Below are 18,174 nucleotides of genomic sequence, written 5' to 3'. Positions count from 1 at the left end.
AACTGCGTATTATTACGCTTTTACAAAATCTAAAATTTAAAAAATATTTGTTTTTCTTTCTTTTATAAATTAAAAATAAGTAAAATGTGTATTTATTTTTAATCATTAGCTAAAAATATTAAACATTCTAATCACAAAGGATAACATGATTTATAATTAATACATGTATAGAAAATAAATATGGAAGTAGTGTCGATAGACGCTCCCTTTTATCGCGTTTTTCATGTCATTTACTCTATGTTAGCTTATTTACTTAGTATATTACACTGTGTATACAGATTGTAAATATATTTTACAAATAAAAAAAATAAAATAAATATCATTCACAAAATTATACAATATTTAAAAATGAACTTGTAAATTCAATAAATTCAATTAAATGGTTAAAAAGACAATTTTATAACATTCATATTTTAATTATTGAACCTTGAATATCAACTATGAAATTTTATAAATAACTGGCCATATGTTATACTAACTTATAATACTGCAGAATAAATTATATTGTTCCACGATTTCTTAAATTTAAATAAAAGATATTGACTTTATTGGTGTTTTTAATAAGCAAATAAAATCAATTATATTGTATTACATTTTATTTCCTGATTTTATTTATGAATATTGAAATTTTAAATTTTAATTTGGTTTCTATTCTATTAAAATATACAAAAAAAAGTTCAATATGATAATACAAAAGTAACGAAATCATTAAAAAAAAATATATAAGTTACTCAATAAATCTTTCGGAGGATTTGACAAAAATATTCGTTGTAAAAATATTTCAAACAAAACAAACAAATATTAATATAGTGATTTAGCGTTTGTTAAATTAAGTGGAAAAACAATTCCAGCATATCATAAATACTCCTTTAACTATACAAGTTCTCTGAAGTTATTGAGTTAAAGTTTCTGTTTACAAAATTTAGAATAAACTATAACAATAGGTATATGAATGACCTCATTTTATTAAGTTAAATATTACACAGTTATTGGTTTTCATCATTTTTAATGATAATTATGTCAAATTTGAATGTATGTTGTTTTTTAGAAATTAGTTGCTTTCACTCGGTGCTTGAAGAAATAATTATTATAATATGTTATATGCAATGTACTTTAAAATTTAAATAAAATATGAAATAGATAGTTTGAACATTCAAAACTTAAAATGTAGTATGACTTATGTTTAGTACAACTCATAAATTAATATAAGTAATAAAATACGTATTTCTTTAAGCTGATTAAACTGTAATAATAATATAAGTAACTTACAAACTGTCATTCATTACAACCGAATAAAAACTTTCAATTTTAACATATATTGAATCGACTTCAGTAAATTGAATAAACTTTTATTTTAACAAAAAAAAAAGTGTGTAAAAAATATAAGCACTTTATACAATACTCTAAAGTGTCGATAATAACAAGTTTTCTCGTTAAAGCAAGTTTATATTCTGTCATTTTATATGCTTTCCACGGTAATATTAAATATTTACCTACTCTCATTCTATTAATAAACATATATTTCATTTTTACTCCAATCATATTGCTATTTAGATTAAAAATTAAACATTCAAATATTGTTTCATTACTTACGTATTTTTTTTTTCAAAACTAAATACAACTAACAAATTCAAATTTTGTTGATCGATGCTCAAAATACAACTTCCTATATTATGTCTTACCGAAATACAATTTTAATGTCAGAATAAAATCGAATTTGTAGCTCGTCATAATACATTGAATATTTTGTTACTAAAACATATTTATGGTATCAAAATAATAAGTAGTATTATATTGGTAGAAGTATATTCTGAAACATAAGGTCAGATTAAAGATTTGTCCAACAGATAAATTAAACCAATTGCTTCTTTTTAATTATTTTTACTATTTTATTTCATGTTTAAGTCAAATAATAAGTTATCTAATTATCCAATAAAATACTTAATCATATTATAACCAACTAGCTACAATATTAATCATGTACAAAAAAAACATATTTTATACTATCAATTCTGGAACCTCTCCAATAAAACACTCTCAATTAATGAGGTATTTATTTTTCAGTAATATTTTATAAAGAGCATTTTTTATTTTCTTAGCATACGTTGTATATTTATATATATATATATATTAACTTGTTCATATCATCTCTTAAAACATGTGTATAAATAATATTAATTTATGGTATATAAATTATCAAGTATAAATTATAGGATTTTTTAATAGATAAAACATTAGAAAATTAAAATAAATTTTTGTTTTTATAATTATTATTATTTTAACTAGTACAATTACAAAAAAGTATTGAACCTTAAGTTATAAAATACATGAAGCAATTATCCACAATGAATTTTAGGTATTTAATGTTTTCAATATAAATATATATGTATAGTTAATACATTTCTAAACAGGTATTTTCAAGCACAAAATTCACTTAAATTAGTTGTAATTAATCTTGATAGAACTGATTGAAAACCATACATAAATTATCTATTTTAATTAAATTAAATACTTAAATTCCAATTCCTAACCTTTTTTAAATAGGTGCAAGTTACAATCAGTTACACTTATCATAAACGACATAAACTCAATTTTACACAACTAAAGCTACTAAATGTATAATGTATTTTTATTTATTAACTTAAATATCAAAATTAAATTAATCAATTTTGAATATTATTCCATAATTATTAACTGTGCTAACAAATTGTGTTACAATTTTGTTACTTACAAAATATGTACGTATCACGGTTTTCTTTTAATTTTAATTTTATTGATCTACCTACTCACATAAACTTGAAATCTCTGAACTTACCAGTGAACCAAATTGTACAATACTACTCGTATGGCAATACATAAATTAAATCTCAGATATAGATTCTAGTCAATGATAAATATAAAAAAAAAACATGAAAAATGAATGAATAATAATTTATTATTACATATTATTAAATTATTGTAGTTATTTTTTGTAATAATAATATTATTTTTATTATTAAAATCTATATTAGACATTTTTTAATATTCCAACGTTTTATAACCTTCGATATATTATTTTTTTTATGGTATACTATTCTAATATTGATAGCATTTATCTTCCATTTTTATAAGTATTTTTCAGTTATAAATTATAATTAATAAACAGCAATGAATACAGAAATTTAAACATTTGTGCATATATTTTTATTCAATTCTTGATATTTATTAATTAAAAACATTTTATAATATTGAGTTTATCTATTATGAGTGATTTTTATTTTACAAAAATGTATCAATTGTAATCAACGTTACCTATTCTATTACGGTTTTAAGAAGTACTTGAATTCGGAAAAATCAAATAAACGAGCTAAAACCAACAATTTAAAAACTCCATTCTAAGTCCAACATTATTTAAAACACACCTCCCACCATTAATATGTCTATATTTTGAATTTTAAAATAACAAAAATATAAAAATGTCATGTTTTGTAACTATTTAATTAAATTTTGGTTTATATTCAATTAATTTTTTCAAATTCACGCAATACATTTCATACATTCAATCACTTCAAAATAATCTTTGATCTACAGATCTTCATTATTTTACACGAAATCGTATTTTGAGTCATTTGTTATTTCACTATATACGCATCTTGTAGTCGTGTTCAAAATATAAAATTGTTTACAATACTACACGGACCTTTTCTTACTAAGTTTTTTTGATTTTATTTAATTAAATTTTTTATAGTACTTGCTGTGCTTAGAAGTTAGTATTAATACAGTTTTGCCTCACCGCCCCCTACTTAAACCATTTATTATATAAATCATTACCTCGTTCATTATATAATAAACAGAAGTTTTAAAAAAATATGTTTAATTGAAAAATAAATATTCTTACTTGGCTAAGTTAGATTTATTCATTTAATTAATTTTTATTTTATAAATAGTTATTAGAGTTTTATATTTCAAGTTTTTTAAGTGCTAAACTTGCAATAACGATATTTTTACGGTATCAATGTAATATTATCGTCTTCAAATATGTGCAAAAATAATAACAGTTATCGCTGTCAATACTTTGGTAAGAATAATCATATCTACAGTCAGACATAACATAATCTACCTGCAACAATACGAAGCATAATTTTCTAAATACTCTATTTGTTTAAATAAATATCAATACGGATATAACCTTTACGTAGTAGTGATATCATAACCAATAAGTTTTATTCGATAGGCGTGGCAATTGCTATTTGACGTAAAAATATATTTTATACTCTCTGTAACGGGACCCCGGACCCTGGTATTTCAGAATTGACAAAGCCAATATCTTTGATGCTTAATTCACTGAATTACGCACAAATCATTCAAATACAAACACCACATATCTTAATTTAATAAAAGAATTGGTATACGTACTAAGATAAAAATATTTATGTCTTTTGAATAATAAAAATTTTGATGTCCTTTGTCTGTCATCTCATTGAAGACATACAACAGCAAATTAAACTTAAAAATAGAGTAAAAGAAAATCGTCTTTTTTTTTTTGTTTAACTATCGCATCATCGTTTAATATAATTATTATTATCCAATGCTCTTATTATGTCAAAACTATTTTACTTATTACTGTAACGTGTGTTTACAATTTTATACATCTACTATACATATTGTTTCTTACAAAAACCATTAAATGTATACAGCTACAACACACTATATGACTAATAGTATCCGGTTTGTTGATATTTGTGGGAATATATCATCCGGCCGTTATACATATATATATATGATTCCATACCAAACTGTAAAATCGAAATTCTGTTGGAAATTATCCAAATTGAATGTTTCGGCTCCAATATACATATTACAACTATTCCGTTTACTATTACTCTTACCATCCAATATGTGCTAGATACCGTAGATTTGTATTATGTCAACACGCTAATAAATCGTTACCTAACTTGTAATTGACCGCATTAGTGGTCTCATTATCAGGAACATTTCACGCTCATGTACAAAATATTAATACATGATATTGAAATACCAATAGACAATTAGCAATATAATTTTGTGTTTTTAAATTATATACCTGTGTCCTGTGTCCATATTACTAAATAAATACACACCCATTACACGTGTTTTCACAGAATTTAATACGAGCATATTAGCATATCGTGATTCATGAATTTATCGATCTATATGAAAACGTCGTCATAACTCACAAAAAGATAGTTCAATGAGAGCCGACCGCAGCGGTAATTATGGTACTTACCGCTATTGTTTGTTGATCATTATGTGGTCACACGATAAAAAAAAAAGTATACATTAATAAGCATAAATCTACAGAATACAAGATATTGGAAAACCCCGGTTTAAAACAATAATTCATCCAATGACCTGTATTAAATTTGTAGACATTTATAGAAACCAAAACAATGTTCTAGATCTAGACTAACAAAAACATAAATAAATCAAAATAAAATAATAGATCGATTTGCCCCTCGTAATTTGTGCTAGTAATATGTAAGTGATATATTAAATTTAAATTACTTTTAATCAGCAGCTCTTTCATATATATATATATATATACCTAATATATACTTCACACATTTCAGTAACTATCTCAAAAACAATGCACAATTTATAGATTTTCTAATAATTTTTTACTCAAATAAATTGAGTTTGACATAATTAAAATAATTGTTATACTCAGTATAAATCTACTTTAATATTCTTTCCGATTATTGATTTATTATTATTGGATTAATCCAAAAATCATAAAGTTAAGATAACATAATATGAATCATATCGATATTAAATTATTAAATTTTTTTTAAGACTTGAATTATTATCTTATAAGAAATCAATTTTATTTTTATAAACAAAAAGCATATTTTATTTTTTCAGCTCACAGACGAATGCGAACTGTTACTAATTGTTATATGGTCAGTCTAAGTATCTCCGATTTGTTTATGGCTTCGCTCAATTGTCTGCCAAACTTTATTTATATGCTCAACTCTGATTGGGCTTTTGGTTTGGAACTTTGCATGGTATCCAATTTCATTGCTTACTGGACAGTCGCATCATCAGTCTTTACATTGGTCGCAATCACCCTCAATAGGTAAGTTCATACACATACATATTGTATAGTTAAGTTATAGTCCTAGTTTATGTAAATACACCGTAAATCAAGTTTCATCGTCAGCAATCGTAAGCTAAAATCAATAACAATAATTTTACATAATAAACATTTTACGATATCATTATTATATAGTATCATAAGGAGGTAACATTTATTTTCATATATCAACATAATATTACTATTCTATTTAAATTAAAAATATTTAACAATTTATCAGATAAATACCACAGTGATACTACAGGATAAATCTTACTATAATAGCTATACAGTTACAAAAAACATCACATCGTATTTTTCATCGAAACGTCACGTCATCATCGTCAACATTATACAGGCTGATTGCGGTTGACGGGCAATACATTATGGTGGCGTGACGACAATCTTGGTGTCGACAAATCAACAAACAGTCGTCATCATATTATAAATTGTACTCCAGTCACAGCACAAAGCGAAAAAATCACCGCGAACAAAAATGTTGATGATCGTTGAAAACGTATTTTTGTTTTGTTATTTATAATAGTCCACTACAGTATATACCATATCCCTGCGAGCGCTGTAAATTGCTCCGGAACAACGAAGCCCCGCTATAAATTATAAAAGCACGCAGTGCTGTTCAAATAATAAGAAGAGAATTTTTTTTCCGTATAACATATATGTGCCAACGTTGTTTTGCTTTTACTTGGTGAAAATAAAAGCTATTTATCACATAGGTGCCCGAGCCAATAGTGCGAGGGTCGTGTGAACCAATAATATGTCAAAACACCGTAAATTGCACTAGAAACCGTCATAGATCATAATATGATACCTGTTACATTATTACACGTACAAGACATGTATATTTTCGACCCTCATTATTGTACGCAGAGCTTAAACACAAAATATCGAGCACATTAAATAATCCTCAAAACAAATACAATATTACAGTTTTATAGTTTATCGTTGGATAACATTATAATCGTACGTGTTTTTATTTTCTAAAAAATATAATTCATATAATCATAATTTTGTGAATCCGTTGATTTTTTTTGATTTGAAATTATTCGTTAATTTTGTAATATAACCAAAAATACATTAATTTACCCTAAATCCTATCAATACATAAGATATTAGGTTGTATGATAAAATTAAATTAATATAATTTACTTTAAAAGTGAAAAATACACTACCAGCATTATTGATATTGTAACTGACAATAAGCAGTTAAGTCAGTATGATAAATGTATTTATACGTAACAATAAAACACGAAGAGCAATTATTGTGCTACAAATATTTTTACGAAATAACTAAATAACCGCTTTTAAATTATCAAAATAAAACCGAAAAAAATACCCGTACATGTGTATTAGCTAATATTATAAGAAATAAAAAAACACTTAAGACCTGATACATTAACGATCAAATGTATATGGCTTTTATTTTTCAAAATATTTATTAATGAATAAAATATAATAATGTTACAAACCTAACATTATCTTTGCCTATCTAAAATACGTAATTTATGTATGAAATGTTAATGCACATGCATTAAAAAAAATACGTTACTCGCTGGCTTATTAAAAACTCTATATATTTAATCAGACATCTAAAATACACACAAAAAAAGAACAAATTACATCAATTAAAAATTTTATTAAACATTTAGACAACTTATATCCATAATACTATATTATAATAGCCAATGTTTTATCCAGACCGGGGAAGTAACACAATTTAAAAAAAAGAATAATTGTGTATAACAGTAACTTAAAAGACTTATTTATGTATTCTAAAATAACATTAATTTAAAAATGAAATATATTATTTAATTTACTTAAGTTTTTTTAAATAAATATACGATTTATACCAAAGAATAAGGTACAATAATAATACTTGTGGTAAATTAATATAAATATAAGCAGTGAGCTGCAGCTCAATAAAAGAAACCATCAAGTTGCACCTTTTGTTTTTATTTAATATTATTTGTATATGTTTTAGTAATTTGGCAGGTAGTAATTTAATAAAAAACTTATATCATTGATTATAAATATTTTAATCAATTTTAATATCATAGAAACAATTTTAAATTAATAATATTAATTTTTTTTTTTAACAAAATTCTATATTACGCTATATTTTACGGTTATTAAAACAATAAGCTTAAGTGATGAGAGATAAGAAGAAACGACAAAAAAGACAAAAGGAAGAGGCCTCTCATCTGAGGTACCTACTTCTATGTAAATATAAATATTGTTAATTTAAATACGTATCCATCTAACGACCCATAACAAAATATATAATATTTATACTTATAAATGGATAATTATTGATAAATATTGACTATTGGAACACAAAATAACAAGGACATTTTAGTTTTCATTACACATTGAAGTATATTGAATACATATGTGAATAATTTTTATTGTTGGAATTCGATTAAATATCTACAAAGTACGAATTTAACTAAAGAAGTGTGTATTTTTTGTAATAACTTTACTGTATAACACAAAATGCAAAACAATAAAAACAATTCTGTTTGTAACTATCCTAAGTATACCTCGGCCTTGGCGAAAGCGCACGAAGAATTCTTTTGAGTATAAATAAACTGACTGTCAAGTGAGATTTGTATCATTGCGTCTGAGATTGTTTTTGTTCAAATGAAAAGGTCGATAACTCTTGATAATGATTTAACATTAAGAGGACGCTATACCCGCATGTGTTGTCTCTGTCTTATACACGGGTAACATATTTAAAAACTGTTTTGCGCGGGACAACTTTACTCCCTCAATATTTATATCAAAATTACCAAAATTATAAATCCCACTGGGAAGAGTTTTACCTGTGACGTAGCGTTTTAATTGTTTTGATAGTGGTAATCAATAATTTTTAATAATTAAATGAAAAAAACCTAAAGTTCTCAAACCTATAGCTTTAATTTCATTCATGTTATCAAAAAAATTAAAACGCTACGTCACAGGTTAATTTCTTCCTAATGGGATTTATAATTTTGGTTGTTTTGATTAAAATATCGAGGGAGTAAAGTTGTCCCGCGCAAAACAGTTTTTAGCTATGTTACGCGTGTATAAGATAGAGACAACACATACGGGTATAGCGTCCTCTTGACCTATATAGACAAGTCAATGAATTTTTCAATTAGTTTTTTCACAAATAAATGAATATAATAAAATAATAAATTTAGCCAAAACAAAATTTTTTTAGTCTTTTGGCTACGGCTTCGTTACATTAAAATCGATTTATCTACTGGAAACAAATTATTTTTTGAGTACGAAACATATTATTTTTAAATTGTATAATAGAAAAGTGGTAAGTGGCTATGCTTTCCACGAGCTTTATATATAAAAAAAATATGCTAAATATAGTCTTAGAATAAATATTGATCCACCACACAAAAGTATACATAATAATACACAAAATAAATTGTTTCTTTTAAGTCATGTATTTTTTATAAATATATTAATTTTATATTTATTTATACTTACATATTATAATGTAATTAAGATATTTTTTTTATTTATTATTATTATTATTTAATAAAATTTAATAATTACACAATACAAACATAATTTCACGAATTCATATAGTAAAACATGCATATTTATATACCCAAATTATGCAAAGAATTAAATAATCATTTTAAAGACAAATACCAAACGGAGAAGTACGCACATCACAGCAAAAAAAAAATATATATATATATAGTTTCAAAACATTCCGTGAATAAAATCCACTAAATCTTGGCAATATAAATTGTATCACATCAACATTCAACATAAGAATTAATGCAATATGATATTATATACAGTGTGTCCCGCGAGGATTTACCCATTGCAATATTTCCTGAAATAATGGAGATATCATAATTCTGGTTTTTTAATAAGATTCGCAGGGATAAGAACTACAAATATTTTATGTTTTAATTTATTTTTATGTTTTGGTAAAAAAGTTAAAAAATGTATTTTTTTATTTAATTATTTAAAAAAAAATTGAAGATAGCTATTTTTTAGAGTTTTTTTCCTGAAAATATTAACGTTTTAACATTTTAATTTCATCAATTTCCTGATTTATAATATTTTTTCTTGTTTCGAAAAATCTGGGAATTATTTAATACGATAGTGCCATAGTGGTATAGTTGTATCAATCATGTGGCCCGCGTGTGCTCGTACGGCTGGCGAACGGGTTTCAGTGTGGCTTGCAATAAACGTCATATTTTATTTCTCCAACATTGTTAAATTTTTAAATAAAGTTAATAACTATTGTATTAAATACTAATATGTACATTTTCGTTATAACTAGTATTAAATACGGTTATATTAAAATAATTATAATAAATAGATAAAACAAATGTATTTTGTTTACTTTGAATTTAGTAAAAAAAGGAGTTTTGTCCGCCAACGTATAAATACGTAATAGTTAATATTTTATGGCTTGTTGGTAATTTGAGTATGGCATAGTCCACAATTTAACTACCTAATTTAATGTTTCGATATTATTATCTTGTCCCATTTTTTGGCAAGACATAAACATAATAATAATTTCGCAATTTTTTCGAAACTAGAAAAAATATTAAAAATCAGGAAATTGATGAAATTAAAATGTTAAAACGTTAATATTTTCAGAAAAAAAACTCTACAAAATAGCTATCTTCAATTTTTTTTTAAATAATTAAATAAAAAAATATATTTTTAACTTTTTACCAAAACATAAAAATAAATTAAAAAATGAAATATTTGTAGTTCTTGTCTCTGTAAATCTTATTAAAAAATCAGAATTATGATATCTCCATTATTACAGGAGATATCGCAATGGGTAAATCCTCGCGGGACACCTTGTAGACTATAAATACAGTGTTTTTATTTAAATTTTTAAAACAAACATTTATAATACATTTCGTTAAAATAACTTGATAATAATAGTTTTGTTAATAGCCAAAAGAGATTAAAATTAGAGATAACGGTTTTAACTTTAGATTTATTATTTTTAAGATGGCTATAAAACAAAGTCATCATATTTTATTTTCAATCACATTTAATACCTATCTTCTGTTCTAACTAATAATCATTTAAATTTTATGTTCTATAGTGGTCTATTCTTTAAATTAATATTTATCATGTACAACAGTTTACATATTTCTATTCGTTTATACTGTTATTGAAAAATCATTAAATTTTCACTGCTAATGTTCACGAATAAAAGAATGAAAAACCCTACTCAAACTTGTTATTTATAGCATCAAATAATCAATATTTCATTACTTTCAAATTTAATTTTAATACTGATGCAACTCTAACAGATCTCCTCTAGTAGTGAATCAGCATTATTTATTCTTTATAGACTTACCCATATCAGTAAAAGCCAGAGAAAACATTTGCAATTGCAATATTGGAATGTTCTATTTTTTTAACATTTTTTTCCTGAAAAGAAAGAGGAAAATGAGAAAAAACAAATAGCCAGTTGTTTTGGATTTTTATTTTAAATTAATAAAATTCCAGATATAACAAAAAATTCAAATTCTAACAAGTCTGTCATTAAAATTGTGTTTAAAAGTGTTTAGTACCTTAAATATACTAATGTACAATAAATGGGTCTAGGACATTTCGGCACGGGTGTTTCGGCGCAAAAATATATCGGCGCTGGAAATTGACGATTTTATTATGATTATTTTTCATAATAGTAATAGTTAATTTTTAAAAAAAAACGCCGCGCCGAAACAGCCGTGCCGAAATTTCCAATTCCCACAGTAAATATACATTAAGAGAGTGGACAACTGTTGTTTTTTACATTAAAGTGTAATAATAAAAATTTATTTCAGTTTAAGTATATGAAAACTACAATTAAATAATTTTTTTAACAAATACAAAGTTATATAAATATAAAATAATTTAAATTTTGAAATTTTATTTCTGTATAAGTCCAAACAAACTGAAAAAGAATGTTTATCGATCATCATAACGTTAAAATAAGAATACACCCACACAAACGATAAACATATTCAATAGGGACCATTATCTTATTATTTTCTTGAAACATAAATTATATATACTCGTATTTGTCATTTGAGATGCATATTAAGATCAATACAATTTCTAAGCTATTTATAATTTAATATTTTTAAAGATAAATAATAAAATAACATTTTTACTTGAATGTAAAATGCTTTATAAATAAATTATTATCTTAATATAAGTGCAATAGAAAATTGCAAAGTAAATTTTTTATATTACTTAATGCACGTTCTGAGAATAAAATTGTATACTTTTTAAAACATTTACGGATGTGATGTTTTCGCCAATAAAAATAATGTTCACAAACTCTTTATACCTTACAAAACCTAATATTATTACAATAAAAATTATAAATATCGCTGTTTTAAAATAATAATGAAAAAGAAATGCTTATGTAATATTTATCTTATATAAACTATAACCTATGAAACTAATGCTCCGTAATATTTATTATATCTGTGCATTTTATGTCAGTGTTAAATGTAATACTTTCAATTTATTTTTGAAAATACGAGTAAATTATAAAAATAGTAAATATGAGCAAATGATATACTTATCGTGGAAATATATATTTGAAATCTTATGCAATTATATATATTATATAGCTGAGATTCGCAATTCGAAGTTATTTAAGGCCCTAAGGGTCAATTTTTATAACTTTAAAATCTAACAAGCGAAAAAATTATAGAAAACAAAAACAAAGTCAATGAAGTTTAACATTTATTTTTATATCTATAACATGTTTTATGTTAAAAAACATAATAAAATAAAATACAGATAGACACTAAAATAATATAAAATAATTTGAAAATGTAGAATGAGCCAAATAAAAAAAGTGCGCAGACCGAGAGTTGTACATCCCTGATGTACATATAGTGTATACTATGTAGATACACGATAAATAAATAAATCTGAAAATCCGATAACAAAGAATTAGCCGAAAACATAATATTAAAATCTATTACTATTGATAATATAATGTTTTAAATCGACATATTTCAGAGTAGCATCAATAATATCAATATAACATAACATATATTTATTTTATATTCATAATTTATATAAAACAGAATAAATTACATAATAAATCAGTATTTTATTTCGTAGATAACTGAAGAGCTTTTTAAAAATGTATTATTTAACTTGACAAATACCATTCTCCGGCAATTGCCATGTATAAATTATTTGTATAGGACCTAATCCATTGTTAATAACTGCAGATTACATATGTTACGATAAATGATGTTAAACAAAAAATAATATTGTTCGACGGTTATTAACGTTATTTACCTATAAATGTGGAAATTATCATTGTTTTCTAGTGAATAACGTTAATAATCAAATACACGGGTAATTACGTATTGTTTTAAAGCATATATGCACGTGAATCCCAAATAACATTTATTGAAAGATGATGTAAAATTTGTTTAAAAGAGCAACGATATTATTATTATTTATTTATTTGTACATGTTGTTCTTCTGTGACATTTACTGTTACACAACTTTACAGCCCTGCGACAGGCGCGTTTTTTATTATAACCAGTCTTGCAAAGGCAGCGCTAGTACCCACGAGGGCTTGCTACAGAACTATTGCCAGCTACTTACGACTTATTACCTCAGTTACAACTGTCTACTATCAACTAATTTGATGATATTAACCATGTCTAACAGATTTTCTTCGCAAGCAGCTATTTCAGCTTATTACTTTAAAAGTTGTACGAACCACACACGTATACATCGTACATGTCAATATCCATTTTAAATCGGTACATACGACGACAGTTGTACACATACTATGTATTTTTACAATTAGGTATGATGTTTTCAAATATACCTTAACCAATGTTGGGTTACCGCCATATTATATTATGTAAGTACAGTGGCGAAAAGAGTTAATTTTTAAATATTTCAAAATACTAAAAAATACTTATTTTACACTGTACATGGAATATGTATATAATTTAAAATTAATTCATTAAAATTCAACTGTCTAATAATTATAGATAAGTTATAATATTAACTTATAAGTACTTTTAAATTCTGTGCAAATTGATGAATATATTGATTTCATAATGTGTGTATTTTTTTTTTTTTTAGTATCTATAAACCCTTTTTAAGGAAGTAAAAAATACTTCAATTTTCAAAATAGGATGTGGTTTTGGATAGAAAATTGTACCTAGTTTGTATTTTAAACAGGTCAAAATTATAAATCTACAGTAAGTACTTTCTTTTATTATCAGGAAAAACAAACAAACATAATAATATGTAAGCTGGTATAATACGGTACTGAAATAATATGAAATACCATTGCAGTATTTATACTTTATTATTCTAATATACATATTACGTATATCAAAGACAGTTGGACAAGTGTGTCATTCCGGTGTCATCTTACATTCGTTCTGTATTAACACAAAGTCCCGCCATATAAGTGAAACAATTTATATTTTGCTTACTTGATAAAATGTATAATAAATAATAATTATAAAAATATAATCTTTCGGCCTGCTACAATTGCATGTAGATACCAAAGTAGTCTCGTATCATCACTCGCTTCTGTATTGCTACTATAGGTCATCGGTGAAGTAAATACACTAGTATATCATATTAACATTTTATTTCGATATACATTAAATTGTACTCAGTATAACTAAGTGTGTTACCTAATATAATTAACATCTAAACTTTCTAATATTCCTCTGTTTGCTATTAATCTGTCACTGCTTCACCGTATCAGAGAATAGACGACGTTTTTACTTTTACCTACCACATAACAGTATAAATATATATGATTATAATAATTAAATACTAATAATATATAAATGCAATATTTTTGGAAAAAAAGTATATCAACCTGTCATAATACTAAAAGTAAAATAAATAGCTTTAATAGCTGCATCAGAAAAAAATATATCACAAAATATACTTAATGATATAGGCTGACAGACCGTCGCCGCTCAAAATCGATTTTCGTATACACTATACAATGATATATCATAAAATTCAATTTTAACACACCTATAATAGTGACCCACTCTATACCTAATGTACAACAGAGTAGTATGCACTTCCCTAACTTTTTTATTATATACTAAGTTTTTTATATCAAATTCATATAAGCCAAATACAGTCAATTTTACATTATTTATTTAAAATTATGAATGTTTCACAATATTGTACCACATTTAAATATATTTTTAAATAATTTTCTATATTCAAAAATTAAAAAAATATTGCTGAAATAACATGTTGTTAAATATTAGTATCTTTTTTTTTATAAACAGTTCAATATATTATGGTTTTCAATTGATATTATTGTTTATCTCATCTTGTACGCACATATTATTATGTTTGCAATACGTCAACAATAAATAAAAATATTCATATTATTCTAGTTGCTCGTGGCTTACAATCAGCCTACTCTTATTATACACTGTGATAACTATACTCGTGATCAATGTGTATCTTAAAATAATTTTACTACCCAATCCCATTTTCATACTTTATCCATTTTATATTTGTTGCCATGTGTCATTACGTCACTCCATGACTAAACCGTTTTCATCCGCATCATATTACTAAGGTTTTTATTATGTAAAAGTATGTTTTTACGTTATACATAATACTTTCAATATTTAATCCGTATTTACTACCCACTACATTTTATGTCTAATAATATGTTTTTAAGTTTGAGCGTACATTGTATTATTATTGTTAAAAATAAATAAATAAATACTATACATATTACATTTTATAGTAAACCAGAGTAAGTGTAAAGAGAATTTGTTACAAATAAAATATTTGTACGACAAATGTCTCCACCAAACCTTAGAATACGTAATTCAATAGCTTTTTTTTATTTTTACTGAGTAGATATAGTATAATTTTATTTTGAACAAAGTTATTTTAGGATTAAAGTTACAGCTGAACATTTTGACAATATACCATTACCTTTATTCACTATTGTAGTAACTGTTTATATTATAACTATTGTTCGTTATATTCATATAATAATATTGTATACATAACGATTAGCACGTAAGATTGAATTTCCATGTATAAATCTATTTAAATAGCTAATAAAAATGTCATATGTGCATATAAAATAAAATATCAAATTTAAATAAATATTACGTTTTTTTTTTTTTTCAAACATTATTTTTGCTAAATTTGCTATTTTTTATAATAATGCTATTAGTATAGGGGTACTCGTATTGTTTTTATATTACACTAAGTTATGAATTATCTTACTTAAATTAAATTTCTCAACTCGTAGAGGTAACCAATAATTAAAAATATTTGGTATTCTTCAAACTACTTCTAAAAATAGTTTATATAACTTCTTATAACTAATTGGTTATCTATAGTACTTTGATGTATCATTTAATAAATATAGCTTACAAATCTCAAGAAAAGTTTTTTTTATATATTAGTGTAAATATTTAAAAAAAGATTATATTAATGATTTCAAGAACACGCATAGAAATCCTACAATATTATTTTAGCAATACATTTTAAATTAATAAAGTAATCAGTGTTTACACGAGTACTTTTCCAAAATACTTATAAGTTCCAACTAAATATTATATTCTTTAAAGAGTTTGTTGATTAAAAATGATTAAGTTTGAACAAGAGTATTTCATAAAACCGTTATTATATATTTATTTAAAATTAATTAAATACTGACAAATAATATTATTTTATTTTACTATAATACAAGTTGAGGTTTTTTAAAGTATATTTAAAACATTAATGAAGTTGAATTATGTGAAAATTCATATACTAATGATTAAAATCGATCAAAGTCACTTACTAGTTACTATTATGAATGTATCGTAGCAATGAAACAAACACATTTTAATTTATTTATAGAAATTATTATTATTCCAACCAATCAGTTAAAACCGCATCAAAATCGTTTAATCAGAATCGTAGTACATATATACAATATAATATCTAGAATAATATTCATGATTTAATAATAAATATATCAAACAATTTATTACCTAACTTTTCTTTGTAAATCTAAATATTACATTACGAATCAAATTAATTTTACATCGTTGATCATAATAAATATAAGTAGTATAAACATTAAGGTTGTATATTTTGATATTTCATTATTTATTTTTCTAATAAGAACACGATAAAATTTCATAATTTAGGACTACACATAAATATAATAACTAAAATGGGTATTTAAACATAATAAAATATTCAAATTTCACGTAATATAATATTCAAACAATGATAAAATAAAAATATTTTAGTAATAATAAAATAAAAAAACCACTTGATATTATAATGTAATATGCAATATTACGTCAGTTTAACAATACTACAACATAAAGTTATAGGTGGATTATGTTATATCTATAATATCTTTCTAATCTCTAATATTTTATTGAACTATACTAAGCGCCATTTATATTGTTAAAAATATAATTATATAATGATTATATTTTAAAAATACAAATAATTGTTTACGTTGTATTATACATCAGTATTTAAAAATTGAAAGCACGATAACAAATGAATCTCTATGTCCACTCTAGCATATGAGAAATTAAAATTACCTGTTTTAAATATAATCTAATCTATCATTATTATTAGTATAAGATTCAAGAAAAAACGAATGAAATTGTTAGATTATTTATTAGAACTGAACCAAAACAATATTTCTAAATACTAACGATATAAAAGAAAAAAAACTAATTTACTTAAGTTACTGATGCATCAACGTTAGTACGTTGATCATAATATTATTTGACTAAATTAAACCGTATACTGTATCGCATTGAACATATTATTAATAACATACCAAATTGAGAATCTTGAAACTAACAAAAAAAGAATTAACTATTAAAAATATTAAAAATTCTCCTACGTAGATTTAATGTCATCCAGTAAGTAAATACACTATTTTTGCCTATACATTACGCCGTCTTACAGTATATGCGTTGAATGCTCCTGGATAATCGCTATACAATAAAGTATACTTATGTAAAGAATAATAAGTAATTTTTTTTGTTTTAAAATAATATAGTGAAATATTTTTT

At 24.0% G+C, this 18,174-nt stretch overlaps 1 protein-coding gene across 3 annotated transcripts in view; it reads left to right on the top strand.

Annotated features, from left to right (window-relative positions):
• LOC113556570 (tachykinin-like peptides receptor 86C) overlaps positions 1 to 18,174 on the top strand; it is a 110,801-nt gene that overhangs the window by 72,209 nt on the left and 20,418 nt on the right. For all 3 annotated transcript variants that reach the window (XM_026961600.2, XM_026961599.2, XM_026961602.2), the window contains one exon: positions 5,881 to 6,094. In XM_026961600.2, coding sequence (XP_026817401.1) covers positions 5,881 to 6,094 — 214 coding nt within the window. The remainder of the gene's footprint in view (positions 1 to 5,880; positions 6,095 to 18,174) is intronic.

This window comes from Rhopalosiphum maidis, chromosome 1, assembly GCF_003676215.2.
Source record: "Rhopalosiphum maidis isolate BTI-1 chromosome 1, ASM367621v3, whole genome shotgun sequence".
In the NCBI taxonomy this organism is placed as follows: domain Eukaryota; kingdom Metazoa; phylum Arthropoda; class Insecta; order Hemiptera; family Aphididae; genus Rhopalosiphum; species Rhopalosiphum maidis.
The sequence above is the reverse complement of the archived record's forward strand: the minus strand, read 5'-3'. Positions and strand labels throughout refer to the sequence as shown.